General features: G+C 37.9%; 1 protein-coding gene and 1 pseudogene across 1 annotated transcript in view; both read right to left on the bottom strand.

Annotated features, from left to right (window-relative positions):
- Window positions 1-17,557, bottom strand: part of TBC1D5 (TBC1 domain family member 5) — a 412,307-nt gene that overhangs the window by 228,958 nt on the left and 165,792 nt on the right. Inside the window, exon 8 of the mRNA XM_044920546.1 lies at window positions 3,905-4,007. Within this exon, the coding sequence (XP_044776481.1) occupies window positions 3,905-4,007 (103 nt within the window). The remainder of the gene's footprint in view (window positions 1-3,904; window positions 4,008-17,557) is intronic.
- LOC110570624 lies at window positions 5,296-9,574 on the bottom strand (annotated as a pseudogene).

The following is a 17,557-nucleotide window of genomic DNA, read 5'->3' on the forward strand; positions in this document are numbered from 1 at the left end:
AAAATCCAGCTCCTACTACAGGCTCAGCACATAGAAGGTACTCACTGACTGATTAAATATCTACCTCTCCATATAGCAATATATTGATAAATGTTGAACTACAATATGAAAAATGAAATAGAATAACAAATCATATTTCAAACCAATAAATAAGGGTACTCTTTGTGTAATGGAAATTAAGAGTCCCCTGAATATCATTAAGACAACCTTTTACAAATTCATTGTTGACTTCCAACTAAACTAGAGATATTTTCTCAGACTTGGAAGAGATTGTTAGTTTTACTCTTAATTCTAGACTAGTAAAACCTGATTAATAATTACAAGTGGCAAATGTACAAACATCTTTAAAGGAGAACTATTTAGAAAGAATGATCATAAATTCAATATGCTGTAAATACAACAAAGCAAAATAAAACATAATAGATTGCTAGTATAGTTATTGGTTCCCAAAATGTGTATTTTGCTTGCATCTATACCATCAGCATTTCTGCTTGCTTAAAGCCTTTATCCCTGCTGGATCGTTAGTAGTCACTGCACTCCAAACTCATGCCAGTTGAAAATAAAGGTAACGAAGTTTTCTTCATCAACAGCCTGTAGGCTCACAAAATTGAACCTGTTCTTTTATCTGCCTGTCTTCATTTAGCCCACCAAGCAGTCTTTATTAAAGCTGAGGCATCAGGCAGTCAAAGTTCATTAATACCATTTATATAATCTCTGCAGTTTCAATTAACTCAGCAAGACATTCTACTACATGATAACAGTCTCATTAATTCAATAAAATCCCATAACTATTAACAATATGGTCGATGTTAAACGGGGTGTCACCTAGTACAAAATAATAGCTTTAACAGCTTGTGATGAAACTCAAGGTTTTTTTCTTAAATTTGATCTGGCTAAATATTCAGTCCTTCTTTAGCAAGGTATTATTTCTATGTAAATAATCTATAGGATTTTAAACATGTAGAGGGAGTAATTAAGTCTTATTAAGGGACTCCCAAGAGTAAATTAATGATACTTTCTTATACAGTAGTTGATTGACTTTGTCTAAATTATCAAGAATCTGACCTTCCCTATTCTTGTCTAGTCTTCCTTAGAAATGCAGTGGCCCACATACATCACAAATGTTTGACTGCAGTTACCATGTTTTTGTTCCTGTTTCCATTATTATAACACTTCCTTAATCGACTTTTTTCTTTCTCTAAAGAAAAATGGGAAACAAATGTATAACTTGGGATAATTTTATTCTGACTTGGTTTGCTATCATCAAATCTTTTACTGTGAGGTATTTTCAAATACTGAGAAGAAGAAAGGGCACAATGAAGAGATAAGCTTGATGACAGAAGCCAACACAATGAGGAGAGAAGAGAAAAACAGAAAGGAGTCTGAACTACTGAACTAACTAATGCTGCAGAACCATTTTGCCCCTAGACTTCTTGCAAAGTGTGTTAATAACCTCCTTCGAGTTCAAGTCATTCTGAATGGGATTTTCTGTTATTTGCTTCCAAAAGTCCTACACTGATACTTATTTTCCCCCAGTCTCCTTTTCGGTTTGTTTTTGGTCTTTGAACTTTGTATCTGACTTCTGGAGAGCCTATCTTGCTTGGAAAGGTCTTTCCAACCCTGAAATTATAAAAAACTTTCCTAAATTTTTTCCAGTATTTCATTTAAAAATTTTAGTTTTCGGGCGCCTGGGTGGCTCAGTTGGTTAAGCGACTGCCTTCGGCTCAGGTCATGATCCTGGAGTCCCGGGATCAAGTCCCACATCGGGCTCCTTGCTCGGCGGGGAGTCTGCTTCTCCCTCTGCCCTTCCCCCCTCTCATGCTCTCTCTCTCTAATAAATAAATCTTAAAAATTTTAGTTTTCATATTTATATCTTTATGCCACCTGGAGTTTATTCTCCAATAAAGGTATACTTTAATCTTTTTTCTAGATGGAAAGTCAAACATGGCAAATCAATATCCTTTTCCCATTAAATGAAAATATCCTATCTTATCATATTAAGAATTTATATATAACTGGACCTGTTCTTAGTTTGTTCCACTGATCTATGTTGATTCCCACACTAATGTCATACTAGCTTGATCACAGACTACTTACAGAAGTTTTCATATCTCCCTTTGCCATTCTCCCTTTCCACTACATTCTGTAGCAACTCTAACATATTTAATAATGATAATAATAGTAATAACCACCATAAATACCAACAAGAACCCTTAGTGATCACTATGTGTTTTTAATTCTACAAAGTCAGTACTATTATTGCCTTCATCTTACTGCCAATAAAACTAAGATTTAGAAAATTTAAGTAAATTGTCTAGGGTTATGTAGCTAGTAAATGTTTGAGATGATATTTAAATAACAGATTTAGGACTAGACCCAGTTCTCTTAACCACTAAGCTGTATTCTCTCCATTAAAATTACGGTAAAGCTTTTTGGCACCAAATTTAAAATGACCATGTCCAGTTTTTAAAAAGTGCATCTCTCTCTTAGATTATCACTGGAATGATAATACATTTATATATTAATTTGGGAAGAAGTATAATTTTTATTTAATGCCTTCCCATCTACATACTATCACTTTTCTGTTTATTTAACTCTTGCTTTACATCCTTCAAGAACATTTATAGTTTTCTTCACATAGTTTTTGCACCTATATTGTTATGCTTATTTCAAGACATTTTAAAGTTTTGGTTGCCATTATGAATGGGATATATTTTTTCCATCTTCCATTCTAAAAGGTGATTATCACCATGTAATTAATATGAAGGCGTATTAGTAATACTAAAAGTAAGATAAAATTAGTTCCCTTGGGTATTTTATGTATATAATAACAAATATGTTATTTAGGACAACTGGAATATGACTTGGTTTATTATCTTTATTTTTTTTATTTTATTTAAATTCAATTAATTAACATATAGTATATTATTAGTTTCAGAGGTAGAGTTCAGTGATTCATCAGTGGTATATTATCTTTAAACTGATCAAGTATATTTCAAATTAAATACATTGTTCTAAGGAGGGCCTGGGTGGCTCAGTCAGAAGGGGTGTGACTCTTGATCCCGGGGTTGTGAGTTCGAGCCCCATGCTGGGTGTACAGATTACTTAAATAAATAAACTTAAAAAAAAAAAATCTACATTGCTCTAGCCATACAGGTGTTTTCTGTATATTACATTGAAGTTAGGTGGTTACTGGTTGGACATACATCGTAACTTTTGATTGTCAGAGAATTTATTAATTTGGTTTGAATTCCCACTTACTATACATTTTGAGAAATACATAAAAATATCCAACTTTTGTATTTTTATTGGAACACCATAAGCTTAAGTAGAAACCTAGATCTTCTTTATATATTAAATAAATAATTTACATTTCAATGAGAGCAAAACATAATCCAGCAATCTTCACCTTCTTTCCTTTAGTAATGGGATGAATATCTGGATAACAAAGAATATCATAAATTTCAAAAAATTTAGAGGAACTTTTGAAGTTATATTACCAGTAAATCTTAAAGAGTAGAAGGACACCTGATTATTTTTTACATGGCATGTCACATATTTTAAAATGCTGTATTTAGAAACATTTATACATACAACTCCGAAAAGTTTTATTACTAGATTGGCTTCAACGATGCTGTCTATAAACAAACTCCCAAAAGTTGAAAGAAAAGATTGAACGCCTTATAGAAGACAATTTGGTGGAATGTCTTATAATAAGGAAGAAGCATATGTGCTTCAATGAGCTTACTTTTCTCACCATGCAGCTGACAAGCAGCTCTTTGACTGCTTTACTATTATGATACAACTTTGGATACAATAAAGGCTACATTATTGCTCTATCATTTGTCAAGCTGTATAGAAAATTTTGAGTCAATGGATGCCACCTGTACGATATTTTCATTACCTGTTTATAAAGCAACTGCTCGTTTTCTCTAGCATAACAGAAAAGAACATCTGTAAGAATTTTTCTCACATTTTCTTGTTGGAAAAACTGCATTTCAGGAAACCTAAAGAAAGAAAACACAGGATTAAAACTGACTAGCAGAATTCCAAGAATTACCCTCAATCTCTCATGTTTAAGAAGTGCCAAAGGCTACTTTAGGTATTAGTACAAGTGTGTATTTGCCATGCAGCTAGCTTATGCCATTGGTGGGACTAATAGGTTAAGGAAAAAGGGTGAGAAAAGGGAATTATTCTATCACAGAGGGAAATGATACCTTTCAACACCTAAATATTTTAAATGTCTCCACATGCTTAAAGTCCTCACATGGTGGATACCACAGTTCTTAAGCAAAATGAATCATAGCCTATATAATTAGGGTGCAGGATTACTTTGTTTTAGCCCATTTGGTTTTAGGGCTAGAATGTAATTTTGAATGCACCAGCTTTTCGAAGAAATCATTATCATTTTTTTAATGCCAGTACCAGGACTTAAATTATTATACATGACCACACTGTTAGTTTTGTGTGATTAAAATGTAGACTTCAAATGGAACAAGTTAGTCGGTATTGCTTAAATGATCTCTGGATCAAAAATTCTACCAGATGCTTTGAGGTAATGTGAAATAGAAAAAGGGCACAGTATCCACTTGAAAGAAGCTTACATAGTTTTTTTTAAAATTTTTTTAAAGATTTATTTATTTGACAGAGGAGATAGAGAGAGCCAGAGAGCACAAGGGGGGAAATGGCAGAGGGAGAGGGAGAAGCAGGCTTCCCGCTGAGCAGGGAGCCCGACGTGGGGCTCGATCCCAGGACCCTGAGATCATGACCCAAGCTCAAGGCAGACGCTTAACTGACTAAGCCACTCAGGTGCCCCTACATAGTTGTTTCTTTTTTTTTTTTTTTTAAAGATTTTATTTATTTATTTGAGAGAGAGAGAGAATGAGAGACAGAGAGCACGAGAGGGAGGAGGGTCAGAGGGAGAAGCAGACTCCCTGCCGAGCAGGGAGCCCGATGCGGGACTCGATCCCGGGACTCCAGGATCATGACCTGAGCCGAAGGCAGTCGCTTAACCGACTGAGCCACCCAGGCGCCCCTACATAGTTGTTTCTAATGAAACAATATACAATCGTAACAATCCAAATACACAGCAATCTAATACACAATGAATACATAAGGGAAGAAGGAATGTCACCTAGAAGTTAACAGTCAAATAGGTTCAGTCACAAAGGTTTGAACAAGAATTTTTAGGAGAGGAGGAAGATGGAATGTCAGTGGTAAAGATAACCAAATTAGAAGGAAAGATGAAGGCACAGAAGGTAATGAGTACTCCAGGTGTACAGCACAGTACGGCAATCAGTAATGAGAAAGGAACATTCTTCCATGAAGTACTGCCACTTGAGAGCAGGATGACGACACAGGAGGAAAGGTGGGGCAGGTCTGGAAATAGCTCTGAATTGCTGAATCTACAAATGAAGAAAAAATAACCAAGTGATTCTACATTTTTGAATAGGTAAGTAACAAAGAAAATAATATTTAAGTAACTCTAAGTGGGAATAAGCCTTGAAAGAGGAGAGATTACAGGAAGGAACAAGAGGGCATTATAATGAAGTGAAGTGGAAAAAAATCACAAACCTAAGAAAGCCTGCGTTCAAATTCATGTTGCATAATTACTAGCTATATAATCTTGAGTAAGTGATTGCTTAACTGCCTCATCTATTAAGTGGAGATAATAATACTGATCTTGTGAACAAGATGTGATCATGTTAGGGGCACCCGGGTGGCTCAGTCGGTTAAGCGTCTGCTTTCGGCTCAGGTCATGATCTCAGGGTCCTGGGATCGAGTCGCACGTCCGGCTCCCTGCTCAGTGGGGAGCCTGCTTCTCCCTCTGCTCCTGCTCATGCTCTCTCTCTCTCAAATAAATACATAAATTCTTAAAAAAAAAAAAAAAGATGAGACCATGTTAAAGCACCAAGAACAGGGCCTGGCAAGCAGTAAATGTGTAGGAACAGAGGTCATTATTAGTCTTTGAGTATTGGTACTTTAGGGGATAAAGAAGTGAATTAGGTGGCTTTGGAACTAGAAAATAAGTGGATATGAGAGAGGTTTAAGAGGAAGAGTACCTAAAGCATGGAAGGACAGGGCATTATCAAAACAGAAAAATACTCCTTAATGAGTCTTTTAAAGAGCAAAAATGGCTATTTTACTTCATATTGTAATGGCTAACTGCCTTGTTCTAGAGACTTTAGCTGTTTTATGCTTCATTCTGATCCTTCTCTGGCTCCCTGTGAGAGTTTTAACTTTCTTCCCAGTTCAGGCTGGGTTCCTAGGTTAACTATGCTAGTGGTTTGTGAAGCATCTCATTTCTGGTCCTAATTTTTATAATAAAGCCTGTTTTATCTTCATCTGTTCGTGTGACTTTTGCTTGAAATTCCCTTGGATGTGCAATTGTCCCCAAACACATATATTTGGTTTGGTCCCCAGCAGAAAGGAGACCTCTTTTTTGGATGCCAGTAATAAACAACCCATGGATCTGAGCATGATGACCTCACATCTCTGCATGAATCTTAATTTGATGACCTCTCCCGACAGTCTCTATTCAGGCAAGGGAGTGTGACTAGGCATAAGTGACCTTAGCTCTTAAAGAAGAGAAAATTAACCTGGAAGTAGATTCAGAGCAAGAATATTATATCATAGAAGCCAAAAGTGTTCCCGAAAGATGTCAAATGCACTGAAGTAGGAAAAGAAACAAAACCACTTTTTAAATGACTTCTCTGAGACAACAGAAAGTTGATAAAGCCCTTAGAAAGTCAAATATCCCAAACTAAAGTAATCAGGATGAAAGCAGGTAAGTAGTTAAATTGCTAGAGAAATTTCTTGGGAAAACTTAGTCACTAAGGTAAAAATAGATTAATCCTTCTGAGAAGTGAAATTGTTTCTCCTTCTTCCTCATTAGATGACTTAAATCTAGCCTTGTCTTTTTTTAAATTGAGGTATAATTGACATACAACCATTATATTAGTTTCAGGTGTAAAACATGAAGATACGATATTTGTATACACTGCAAAATGATCACCACAAGTCTAGTTACCATCCTAGCCATGTCTTTAAGTAGGCTTCCTACCCCATAATATAGATCACATGACTTAATTGATTTTGCACATCCCCTCCATTAACTATTCTTTGGAAATTTTCCATGCACACTGGCACAACCAAATTTTGTGTAGCTGATGCAATCTGAACTGATTATGCAAGAAAGTACTAAAAACTGCAACATCCACTTTGTAACAAATACCCATGAACTATATAGTAAGAGTTTAATACCTAACTACTAAAAATGTAAATTATATTACATACCAATTCATAGTTTCATTTAAATGCATACTAACCACTTGCAAGATTAAAAACAAGAGAGCTACAAGAATTAAATTAGATAATTTAAATTACCCACTTTTAGCAAATACCCAATCAACTAAAAATGTGTATTAGGCAGACACAGCATATCTACACAACAGCACACTATCTACAACTCTACAACCCGAAAGTGCCAATTTATGAAGTTTCATGATACACTCTTTTTTAGAAAAGTATGACTTGCTCTCTAAATTCTGATGGTTTCATAGCATCAAATAAGTAAGGTAGAAAGATATAGAAAAGTTTTTTAAAAGATATAAAAGTTTGTGCTATTTAAGAAGTTGGAAAAAGAATTTACACTCAGAGTTTTAAGCTGAAGAAGTCTTTGGAGATTATCCAGTCTAAGTCAGAACGTCACAGGTAAGGATTCTGAAGCACAGAGATGAATACCTGCCCCCACATATCTGGGTAGTTAGGGCAGCAGTACTCTCTAACTGCTTCACTCATCAATTATAAGTCAGTCAGACATACACATTTAGGTAAAATTCCATGAGTTCAGAGTTACCAAGAGGTACCTAGGTCATAAGGTTGATGAATACACCTGAAAAATAACATATTTCCCACAATAAATACTTGATTGTTTTATTGTTAGGCTTCAAACCAGAAGACGTACCATGTATAGGAATCAGAAATAAGGGAGAAAAGTACAGTGAATAATTTTTCTAGGAATAGTAATAATCAGTTTGGGTTTTTAAAGAAGATTTTGTTTATTTACCTACTTGAGAAAGAGGTGGGAGGGAAAGGGGGAGGAGCAGAGGGAGAGGGACAAGGAGATGCCATGCCGAGTGCAGAGCCCCATGAGGGGCCTGACCTGGGGCCCAATCCCATGACACCGAGATCATGACCTAAGCTGAAACCAAGAGTCCGATGCTCAACTCACTGAGCCACCCAGGCCCCCCAGTAATAATCAGTTTTTAATGATACGTTTTAAGTTTCAAAAAGCTTCCCTGCCGTCCATTACACGTCTATGTTGTTGTTGTTGTTGTTGTTGTTGTTGTTGTTGTTTACCCCATGCCATCTGGTGCTGCTTCAGGATAGGTAAAGTAATTTGAACACCATGGGGCATATTTACTTTTGAAACAATAATGAAAATCACAGAATACAGACCCAAGCTGGCTTCAACAATTGTTAAGATTTTGAAAATCAATAGTGACTCCACAGTTTCATTAAAAAGAAATAAATGGTAGTAACTTCTGTAAAGATGAGGTAGAGAAAAAAACTTGAGTTAAAACTGTGTTAAGTTTGTGATTAATTCAAACCAAATATTTGATAGGCAAATAAAAGGGAACAAAATTCACACCAAATGGGCCTGAAGATAAATTTTGTTATTATCAGAAAATGGAACTCCAAGAGAAGTAATTTCTGCATTTGGCCAGAAGATGAAAATGGTAAATGAGTGAGACTGAAACTCTGACATAGATAAAAACCAAAGAGAAACTAATATTAAAGTACTCTATGATGAAATTTAGACACTACAGTTTAGATTTTTCTTTTTCTTCTATTTATTTATTTACTGTATCCTAGACTTCTTTATTTAAGAACAAAGTGATGAGTGATGTGGGAATTAAAAACAAGAGCATCCTTGAACTGTACCTTCCCCCCCAAACTCCCTGCCCCCACACCCTTTGTGTTCCCAAATCTGTTCTCAGTGAATAAAGAACTTAATTACAGAGTCCTTGTACAAACCTCAGGTTCTCTTTCCCTAGCCCTCCCCTTCTCTCTGCCCCCCATTCCTGGGAAGGGAAGGCACCTCGGTTTGAATGCATAGGAGATCCCAGAGTGGTGACAGACACAGAGGGAAAGGCCTCACCATCAGGGGAAGGGACTGAGTGAAGAGAGGGCCTCTATAGCCTGGGGTACGAAAAGGGGGCCCTGGTGCCAGAGTAAAGTACACTGGTGCCCCTGAGAAAGGGGACTCAAAATCCTCTCCTTGCAAATAGTCACTGCTTGAACATTTGTCCTTCTGGCAACCAGTGCAGAACCACACTCGGACCACATCCTTGAGGCCGAGCTGCTGGGCAACGTGGCTGACTGGCTACATGGCAGATTTCAGGCACTGCAGGCCCAGGTCCTCCTGGTTGTCTCTTGCTGGCTTCTCCAGACTCATTTGCTTTCTCTTTCAGGCCTGCACAAGGGTCTCCGTTTTGCTTATCTCCTGTCGATTTTCACTGTTGTCAGCTTCCTATACCCACTTGGGCAGGAGGGGCCGCAGCTTACACATTACTGAAACTGAGCTGCAGAGCCTCAAAATGACAGATGGTCGTTTGGCTAAACACCTTCCCAAAGAGAACCCCCCCCCAGGTGAGTCCCACATCTGCCTGAGTATATTCCAGGGTGATCCTCTTCTGCTCCAAAAGCTTGGCCAATTGTTCCAGGTCTTTCTGCAGAGCTTTGACGTCCCAGGATTCCTTGGGGGTTTGCTCCAGTTTCTCCTCTTCCAGCTTCACAGTCCCAGGTGGGGCAGTGCAGGGCTAGGGGGAGGCCCCCTCGGAGTTGCTCTCCACCCCAGCTCCCCACTCACCCTCCACCTGAGAAGTCTTCAGGACGCCTTGGGGCACTAGCCCCACTCCAACCTGAGGTCCACAGTACGCCAGTCCCCTGCAGAACTCATACTGAGGGTTGGGGTGGGGTGGGCACAGGGAATCCCCCCACACCTCCGTGCCTGTCCCAACCTCCGGCCCAATTCTTTTTTTTTTTTTTTTTAAAGATTTTATTTATTTATTTGACAGAGAGAGAGAGACAGAGAGAGGGGGGACACAAGCAGGGGGAGTGGGAGAGGGAGAAGCAGGCTTCCCGCCGCTTCGTCCAATGTGGGACTCGATCCCAGGACCCTGGGATCATGACCTGAGCCGAAGGCAGACACTTAACGACTGAGCCACCCAGGCGCCCCCTCCGGCCCAATTCTTGACCTGCCAGGAGGGGCTTGGAAGCTCAGCAAGGTCCGAGGGTCAAGCCAGCAGGGCTCTGGCCCTCCCAGCATGGTGTCAGAAGCCAGGTGTCTTGCCATGGGGAAGAGGGGCACCCCAAACCAGGGACCTGGAAAGATGAGGGCTCTCCAAGAGACTCTAAGATTTTTCTTGATGGGGAAAAAAAAGTAGTATTTCAGTTCTAACTTAACTGATCGGTATTTAAAATACAGCAGTTCCTCTCTCAAGATGTATGAAGGAACTTATAATCAGACAAATTTTACATATTGCAAATTAATACCGAGAGACATAAAACTCTGGGGTCTGAGTTTTGTTCTGCATCTTGCAATAACCCAAAATTCATAGGCATTATAGTTTTCATTATAAGACTTAAAAAAAAAAAACTTTCTTTATGGAAAATTCAAACATTTCTAAAGAATAGACAGTAGCAGACTCAACAGATCCATCACCCAATTTCACTGCCATTTCAGTTCTTGTTTCATATATATTCCTCCCTCAATTCTGCATTTTGAAACAAATCTGAGATGTCACATCTATAAATATTGTAGTATGTATCTCTAAAAGGACTCTAAAAACATAACCATGTAACATAACCATTCTAACACTACTAATAAAATAATCCATTAATTAAATCAAATATCCAGGCAATGTGCAAATTTCCCTAATTTTTTTCAGTTTGTTCAAGATCCAAGAAATGTCCATACACTACAATTCGTTGATATATCTCTTAAGATTTATTCTTCCCCTCTCTTTTCTCCTCCTTGTCTCTGTCTCTCTCTCTCTGCAACATACTTGTTAAAGAAGCCAGGTTATTTATTGTGTCGAAACTTCCCACATTCTGAATTTTTCTTATTGTTCCTCTATTTTGTTACTTAATACATTCCTCCACCTATATATCTTATAAACTGGTAGTGAGGTCTAGAGACTTCATCAAATTCAAATTCAATTTTCAACAGAATTCTTCATGGGTGATATGATGGTTTTAGCACACATTTACAAATTCTTTGACCACTTCTCCTGTGAAAAGGTGGAGGAGCCTAACTCCTCTCCATCTGAATGCATGCTGGCCTTAGTGACTAGTTTCCCACAAAGTGAGGTTGTGACACAACTTCTGTCTGGCTCTCTGTCTGGACACATCCTTAGAACTCAGATACATGCTGCTAAGAAGTCAAGTAGCTACACCGGGGGGCCATATGGAGGTGTTCTAGTCACAGCTGCAGAGAAGGTCTCCACCGAGAGCCAAGTTCCACAGCCAGACATGGGAGCAAACAAGCCTTCACATGATTCCAGCCCTTACCCTTCAAGCAGGGTTGGCCAACACCATGTGGAACAGAAAGAAACTGTCCAGCTCAGTCCTGCCCAGGTTGTACATTCATTAAGAAAATAAATGCTGTTGTTTTATGCTTTGGGGTAGTTTACAATGCAGCAATAGATAACTGTTACACAGTTGGTATTGTGTACTTCCATCAGGATGCATATATTAGCTTATTTATTTTTATAATGCTAGCAACCATTGATGATCATTGCCTAGATCTATTAATTCATCAGAGGCTGTAAATAGTAAAACTCTAATTCTATCATTTTATCTTCCTTCATTGTCTAAAACACATCTATAAAAAAAAAAATTCCCTTCATCAATTTTTACTTATCCTGAAGTAAGGTCAGCATAATTCTGAGAAATCTTGTTGACTTCCATTACATTTGTTGATGGATACTTGTTGTGGACATCTAAATAAATGACAGAATGGCCACTAATTCCGTCACAAAAATAGTTTACAACAACCAGACTATCCTATGTGCCTTTTGGGTATCTTCCCACATGACTGCAGTATATGGGAATGAATCAGGAAGAGGGATGGAGAACAACCACACAACTTTAGCGCCCCAACAGCCCGGAACCAGGTGCCTGATGTAAGTTAAATGGAAAGATATTCAACAGGGCAATGGTCTGTCATAATACAGACAGACAATAAAGAGAAGCCAGGCAAATTTCTGGGCCATCTATAAGGAAGAGTTCCTCAGACAACAAAGAGACCAAAAAGAAAAAAAAAAAAAATTCCTAAGCAAAAAAAGGGTTAAGAAAAGAGTGAAATGATAAAGGGCTTTGTCACTGCATTATAGTACATAATTAGGTAATTAGAAGTATTAAAACAGACAAAGCATTGGGCCCAGATGAATAACTGAAGATGCAAGTATTCAATAAGATGCCCCAGGGGGAAAAATAAAGCCCTTGGTGAAGGTTTATAATCATGCAGTAGGACAGAGAAGCACACAAGGACTTGAAGGAACAATAACTGATGTTATGCCCATACTTCAAAAACAGAATTTCAAAACAAGTATTCATCCAAAATATAAAATGAGCTGATGGAAACTCCCTAGAATACTATTAAACACCAAAATAATGATAATACCTTCTTCTGCTTTATTGTTTTATCAAAGAAAAAGTGGAAAATCAAGCAAAAACCGTCAAGAGAAACAATTTCATACAGAATGAAAGCAGGCATACTTTTTCTTCTTGTGCTCCCTGTTTTGGTTGATGATTTCACCACTCTCCCTATTCAACCAAATCTGCTTTCTCGTCTCTGCAGGCACACAGCTGGATTTAATTTCTCAGCTTCTTTCTCAGTGAGCTGTAACATGTGACCGAGTGTTAGCCAATGAAATGAGAGTGGAAGTGATGTATGACCACAAAATGCAACCCCCACCTCCACTTCAGTCGGGCCCCATACACATTTTTCCATCCAGCTAGATAGAAGAAAAAGGTCATCCGGGAGGCTTGGGAAGCTACCTGTGGACTGTGGTGGTTTTAAAAATACATGTGCAAATTTTTTAGAATATTCTCCTCTCTTGGATTGCTTGCTCTGGAAGTAGTCTTCTCTGGAAAAGGAACTTAAGCAGTCCCATAGAGAGACCCACATGGAGAGGAACCAATATGGATCCTCCAGCCCTAGTCAAGCCTCCAGATGCCTGCACCTCCAGTTCATATCCGACTGCAATCTCAGGAGACTCCTACGCCAGAACCTTTTCGCTAAGCTGCTCTCCAACCGCTGATATGCAGCAACTCTGAAATAAAGGATTATTGTTCCAAGTCACTAGGTTTTGGTCAACTTATTATGCAGCTACAGATAACTAATACAGGTTTAGATACCTGAATCGGGGGTGTTTTTAAAAAAACCACAGAATACATGGTAGGAGTGCCTATGCGACTGGGCAGAAGCTGGAAGGACCTTGCATACAGCACCAGTGAAGTATTAAAGGATATGAAAAAGGCTGCTAGCAAAAGACAGACCGTGAGGAGGCAGCCAGTGAGGGCTTAAATGAAAATAAGGAAAATATTATAGGAAAAATGGAGGCAGAAGCTTCCTTATTACAGAGCGGCAACATGGCAGCCTCTAGTTATACAGAAAATAGAAAATGTACCACATAAGCTCAGTGACCTAGTGAGGGAGCTATCCAGGCAGAGTGCTGAAGGTGCTGCCTGAGTTACACTTGAACTTACAGTAGAATGAAAGAGGAGAAAAGCAAAAGGAAGAACTAGTAAATGTAAAGGTTCTAGGACTCTGAGAATAAAACTTCTTCTCATTCTCAGCCTCTCTATTCAGCAAATGATGCCAACATTACAACGCTGCTTCTGGGCAAACATCAAATCTAAAACACATTTAAAAAAAAAAAAAAGGTCTAAAGATGAAACCAAGGGACTGAGTGTAAAATCTTTCATTAAGATCCCAGAAAGCTCTAAAGTGGTGCCTCACAGAACCCTCTGTCAGACAAGATGCCCTGATGCCCTGTAAAGATTTAAAAGCATGCCTCACAGAGCCTTTAGCAGTTGGAGGTCAGGGATGGTGCTGCACATCCTATATTGCACACGACAGCCCCTCACAACAAAGAACTGGTCCAAAATGTCAATGCTCCCGAGGTTGAGAAACTCGGCATTAGAGTATATCAGCCTAGAGGGCACACACCATACTTACTTAATCTCTTTCTGAGTAAGACTTACAATAACTCACCGATGTTTCCATCTCCTGTTCGCTCCACAGAGTGCTCTGCATACAAAAGGTATTCACTTAATATTTCTTGAACTGAGAAAGTGTTAAATCTAGACGTTAACATAAAATATTACAGAGTTGTGGAAAGACTAGGAGTCCCAGGCATTATTTCCATTCTGGCCATTAACAAATTATATTTTCTTAAGTCATATTCTTTTTTAGTTTCAACTTTCCAGGTTTGCAAACTAAAGAGATTTAATTAGATGACTACCAATAACACAAATGCCTATTATGGGTGCCAGATACAAAGCAGGAGAACTAAGCACTCAAGAAAATCTAGGAGAGAAAACAGACAATTTTGCAGATTGATTAAAGGGAGATAATTACAATAAAATGTACATGATGTATAAAAGAGTAAAACAGGCACCATTTTCTTTATCAGGACCTTCAACTTCCATGAGTAGCTAGTACATAGTCATTTCTCAAGTAGTATTTGTTGAATGAGTGAATAAAATCCACAAACCTACAAACAAACCAATGAAAAATAAAAATGAAATCTACAGACTCAAGGACTGGAGGTGGGAAGGTGAAGCAGAAGAAAGGCTGGGGCAGAGTTCTGCAGTCATTGTTTCTCCACTTAATAAAGACAAGAGCAATACAGCTTTCACAGGCCACAAATTGAAGGTGAATACTGATTTTAAAATGTTAAAAAAAATGTAGAAATCTGTTGTGATGACAACAGGTAGAATCCAGCCTAAGAGGATAGCAGAAAATCTCCAAGAGGCTAACATGGAAGGTGGGAGTTTGAAATCACCTTACAAGTGAGATAATGAAGCAGAAGGGTTATAATGACAGGAAACAGCAAAGAATGCACAGTGGGGAAAGGGCAGGTGGGGCTGGAGTCTCAGGAGATGGGATGTGTCACCATGTAATAGACATTTCATCAAAGCTTCTGTCTAGTTCTCCAATGTCCTGAGTTACACAGCAAGCCCTCGACCCCACTGCCTCCCTGCCCCCAAAACACAAAACCAAAAAACTTCCTACTCATACCATAAAGGTATAAGATTAGGAAAAAAATATATAAGTAGATAGATGCGTGCACTTTAAGTGCAAGACTCTCACAACTGAAAATACAGACTCTATTTTGCAGTTTTTCAACAATTAAAACATTTTAAAGTAACTCAAAGCATTTACCCTTGAAGTACTAAGGTAGCTTCAATTCTGAATCTGCACTTAAGTTCTGAAAAGATTATGTTCTACTACTATACTGGTTATACCTGGTAGGAACACTTTAGGATGAACTATTACTTGACCACCCACCAGACTTTACTTCTGAACCTTCTTTAATATGTGATCCCACAACTATACACAGTGCTGAAAAACCTGGCTTAACAGAGAACAAGGAGAATCTCAAAAGCAAAACCTCCTCCGGTCGGCAGCTGACGGTGCTCTCTCCGCGCTGCCACTACATGCAGCACTGCTTCCAAGTCCCGAACGTGAGGAGCATCAGGACGCTAACCGAAGCACTATGACTGTCCGTCCTGCGCCAAACACACCTACATTTTCACTCGAGTCCTAAAGAACTTTTTTCAAATTTAAAAAAATCCTGTAAATTGGCGTAAATGTGTGGTAAGAACCTGCGTGCCTAAATGGAACAGAAATGGGAAAAATACATGTCAAAAACAGGAGCAGTACAGGAAAACACATACTGCTAAATATATATATATATATATGCAACTATAATAATAAAATATTTTGTTTTTACCTTAAATGTTGTCAAATGAGGCAGGACTACAGGCCATTTGACAAGAAGAATTGTTTCTTGATTTCCTGAAAATCTGTTTTTCCCCTCTTTAATATTTAAGAAACACACACACAGGTTGCCGACAACTCTTAGAGAGCGGCTTGTGTTGTCGTTTTCGCTTTCCCGGCTGTGAACAAGTGCATATGCGAGGGCTGGTCGTGCATGCACAAGCATGTACTCTGCCTGCATTAAATAAAATCACAACACAACACCAACTACATCCCCTCATTCATTTGTGCCTGCAGTCCACCTCGAGGAGACTGAAAATATAAATACAAGCTGCTATTTTGGTGTGATCACACGAATATGGCAGCTTGTGTGTTTTTCTTTTTTTCTCTTTAACATTTTAACACGGGGCAGATTGTCTGCATTAACACAAACCAAAATCAATTCTGCTCGTAAAAAAAAAAAAAAAAAAAAAAACTGCTTGTAAAATCTTCCTTCCCTAAGGAATTTGTTTTTTATTTAAGTAAAAAAATGGGCTTGGAGGAAACTATATAAAAGAGACCAACATTTAGGACATCTTAACTTTGTACAGTGTGGCAAACAGTGTTGGACCAGAGGACTGGCAGTTACTTCTCTCCAAATGGGAACTTTGGAGAAGATGACTTTAAGAAAAATTTTAAAAATCAGTACGTTCACCTTGTAAAATTACTTTTGTGTATCATTAATATAGGAAAAATTTGCAAAGTAGTCTAATTTCAAGTTGCCTACTACCATGTAAGTTAATAACTAAATTCGACTAGAAACTCAGATGAGACTTGTGTATCGTAAAAATTCATGGAGGTACTCTTAAGGGCAGAGGAAGGAGATAAAGGTTAAGTATTTAGCACAGACCATATCTAAAAATTCACTATGACTAAAAAGTAAAATGCATTCATATCATATACAAATACATAACAACAAATTATCTACACAACACTGCCCAGTAAAACTTTTTATGATAGAAATGTTCTATTATCTGTTGTCCCATCCAATAGCCATTAGCACTTGAAATATGACTACTGTAAATTAAGATTTAATTTTTAATTTTACTTAATTTAAATTTATACAGCAACATGTGCCTGGACAGCACACATCTATAATTTTAAAGGGGAATTTTAGCGATTATTAATGAATCCAAAAAATATTAAATTATAAGAAAAAACTGAGAAGACAAAGTTTGCTTATATCAATTATATCTAAAGCTTGATCCATATATAAACTATAACCAAAAGGAAGCACTAACATGAGAAAGTTGAATTCTTAGAGATCCAACCATATCATGGAGAGTGAAGTAGGAAAGAAGGTAACTAACTGATGAACAGAGGAGCCTGAAGTGCTACTGTAACAACATTACAATAACCAGAAACATAAAAGACCAAGAACTGAAGAGGTTGACTACCATATCCAACAGGCAATCAGATAAACTTTAAATACAGTCAGAGTTACAATGATAATAGTTAAAGAATTTTAATCATTTAATTCAAGAGAGAGGAAAATGCATC

The sequence above is a fragment of the Neomonachus schauinslandi genome, chromosome 1, assembly GCF_002201575.2.
Source record: "Neomonachus schauinslandi chromosome 1, ASM220157v2, whole genome shotgun sequence".
In the NCBI taxonomy this organism is placed as follows: Eukaryota; Metazoa; Chordata; class Mammalia; order Carnivora; family Phocidae; genus Neomonachus; species Neomonachus schauinslandi.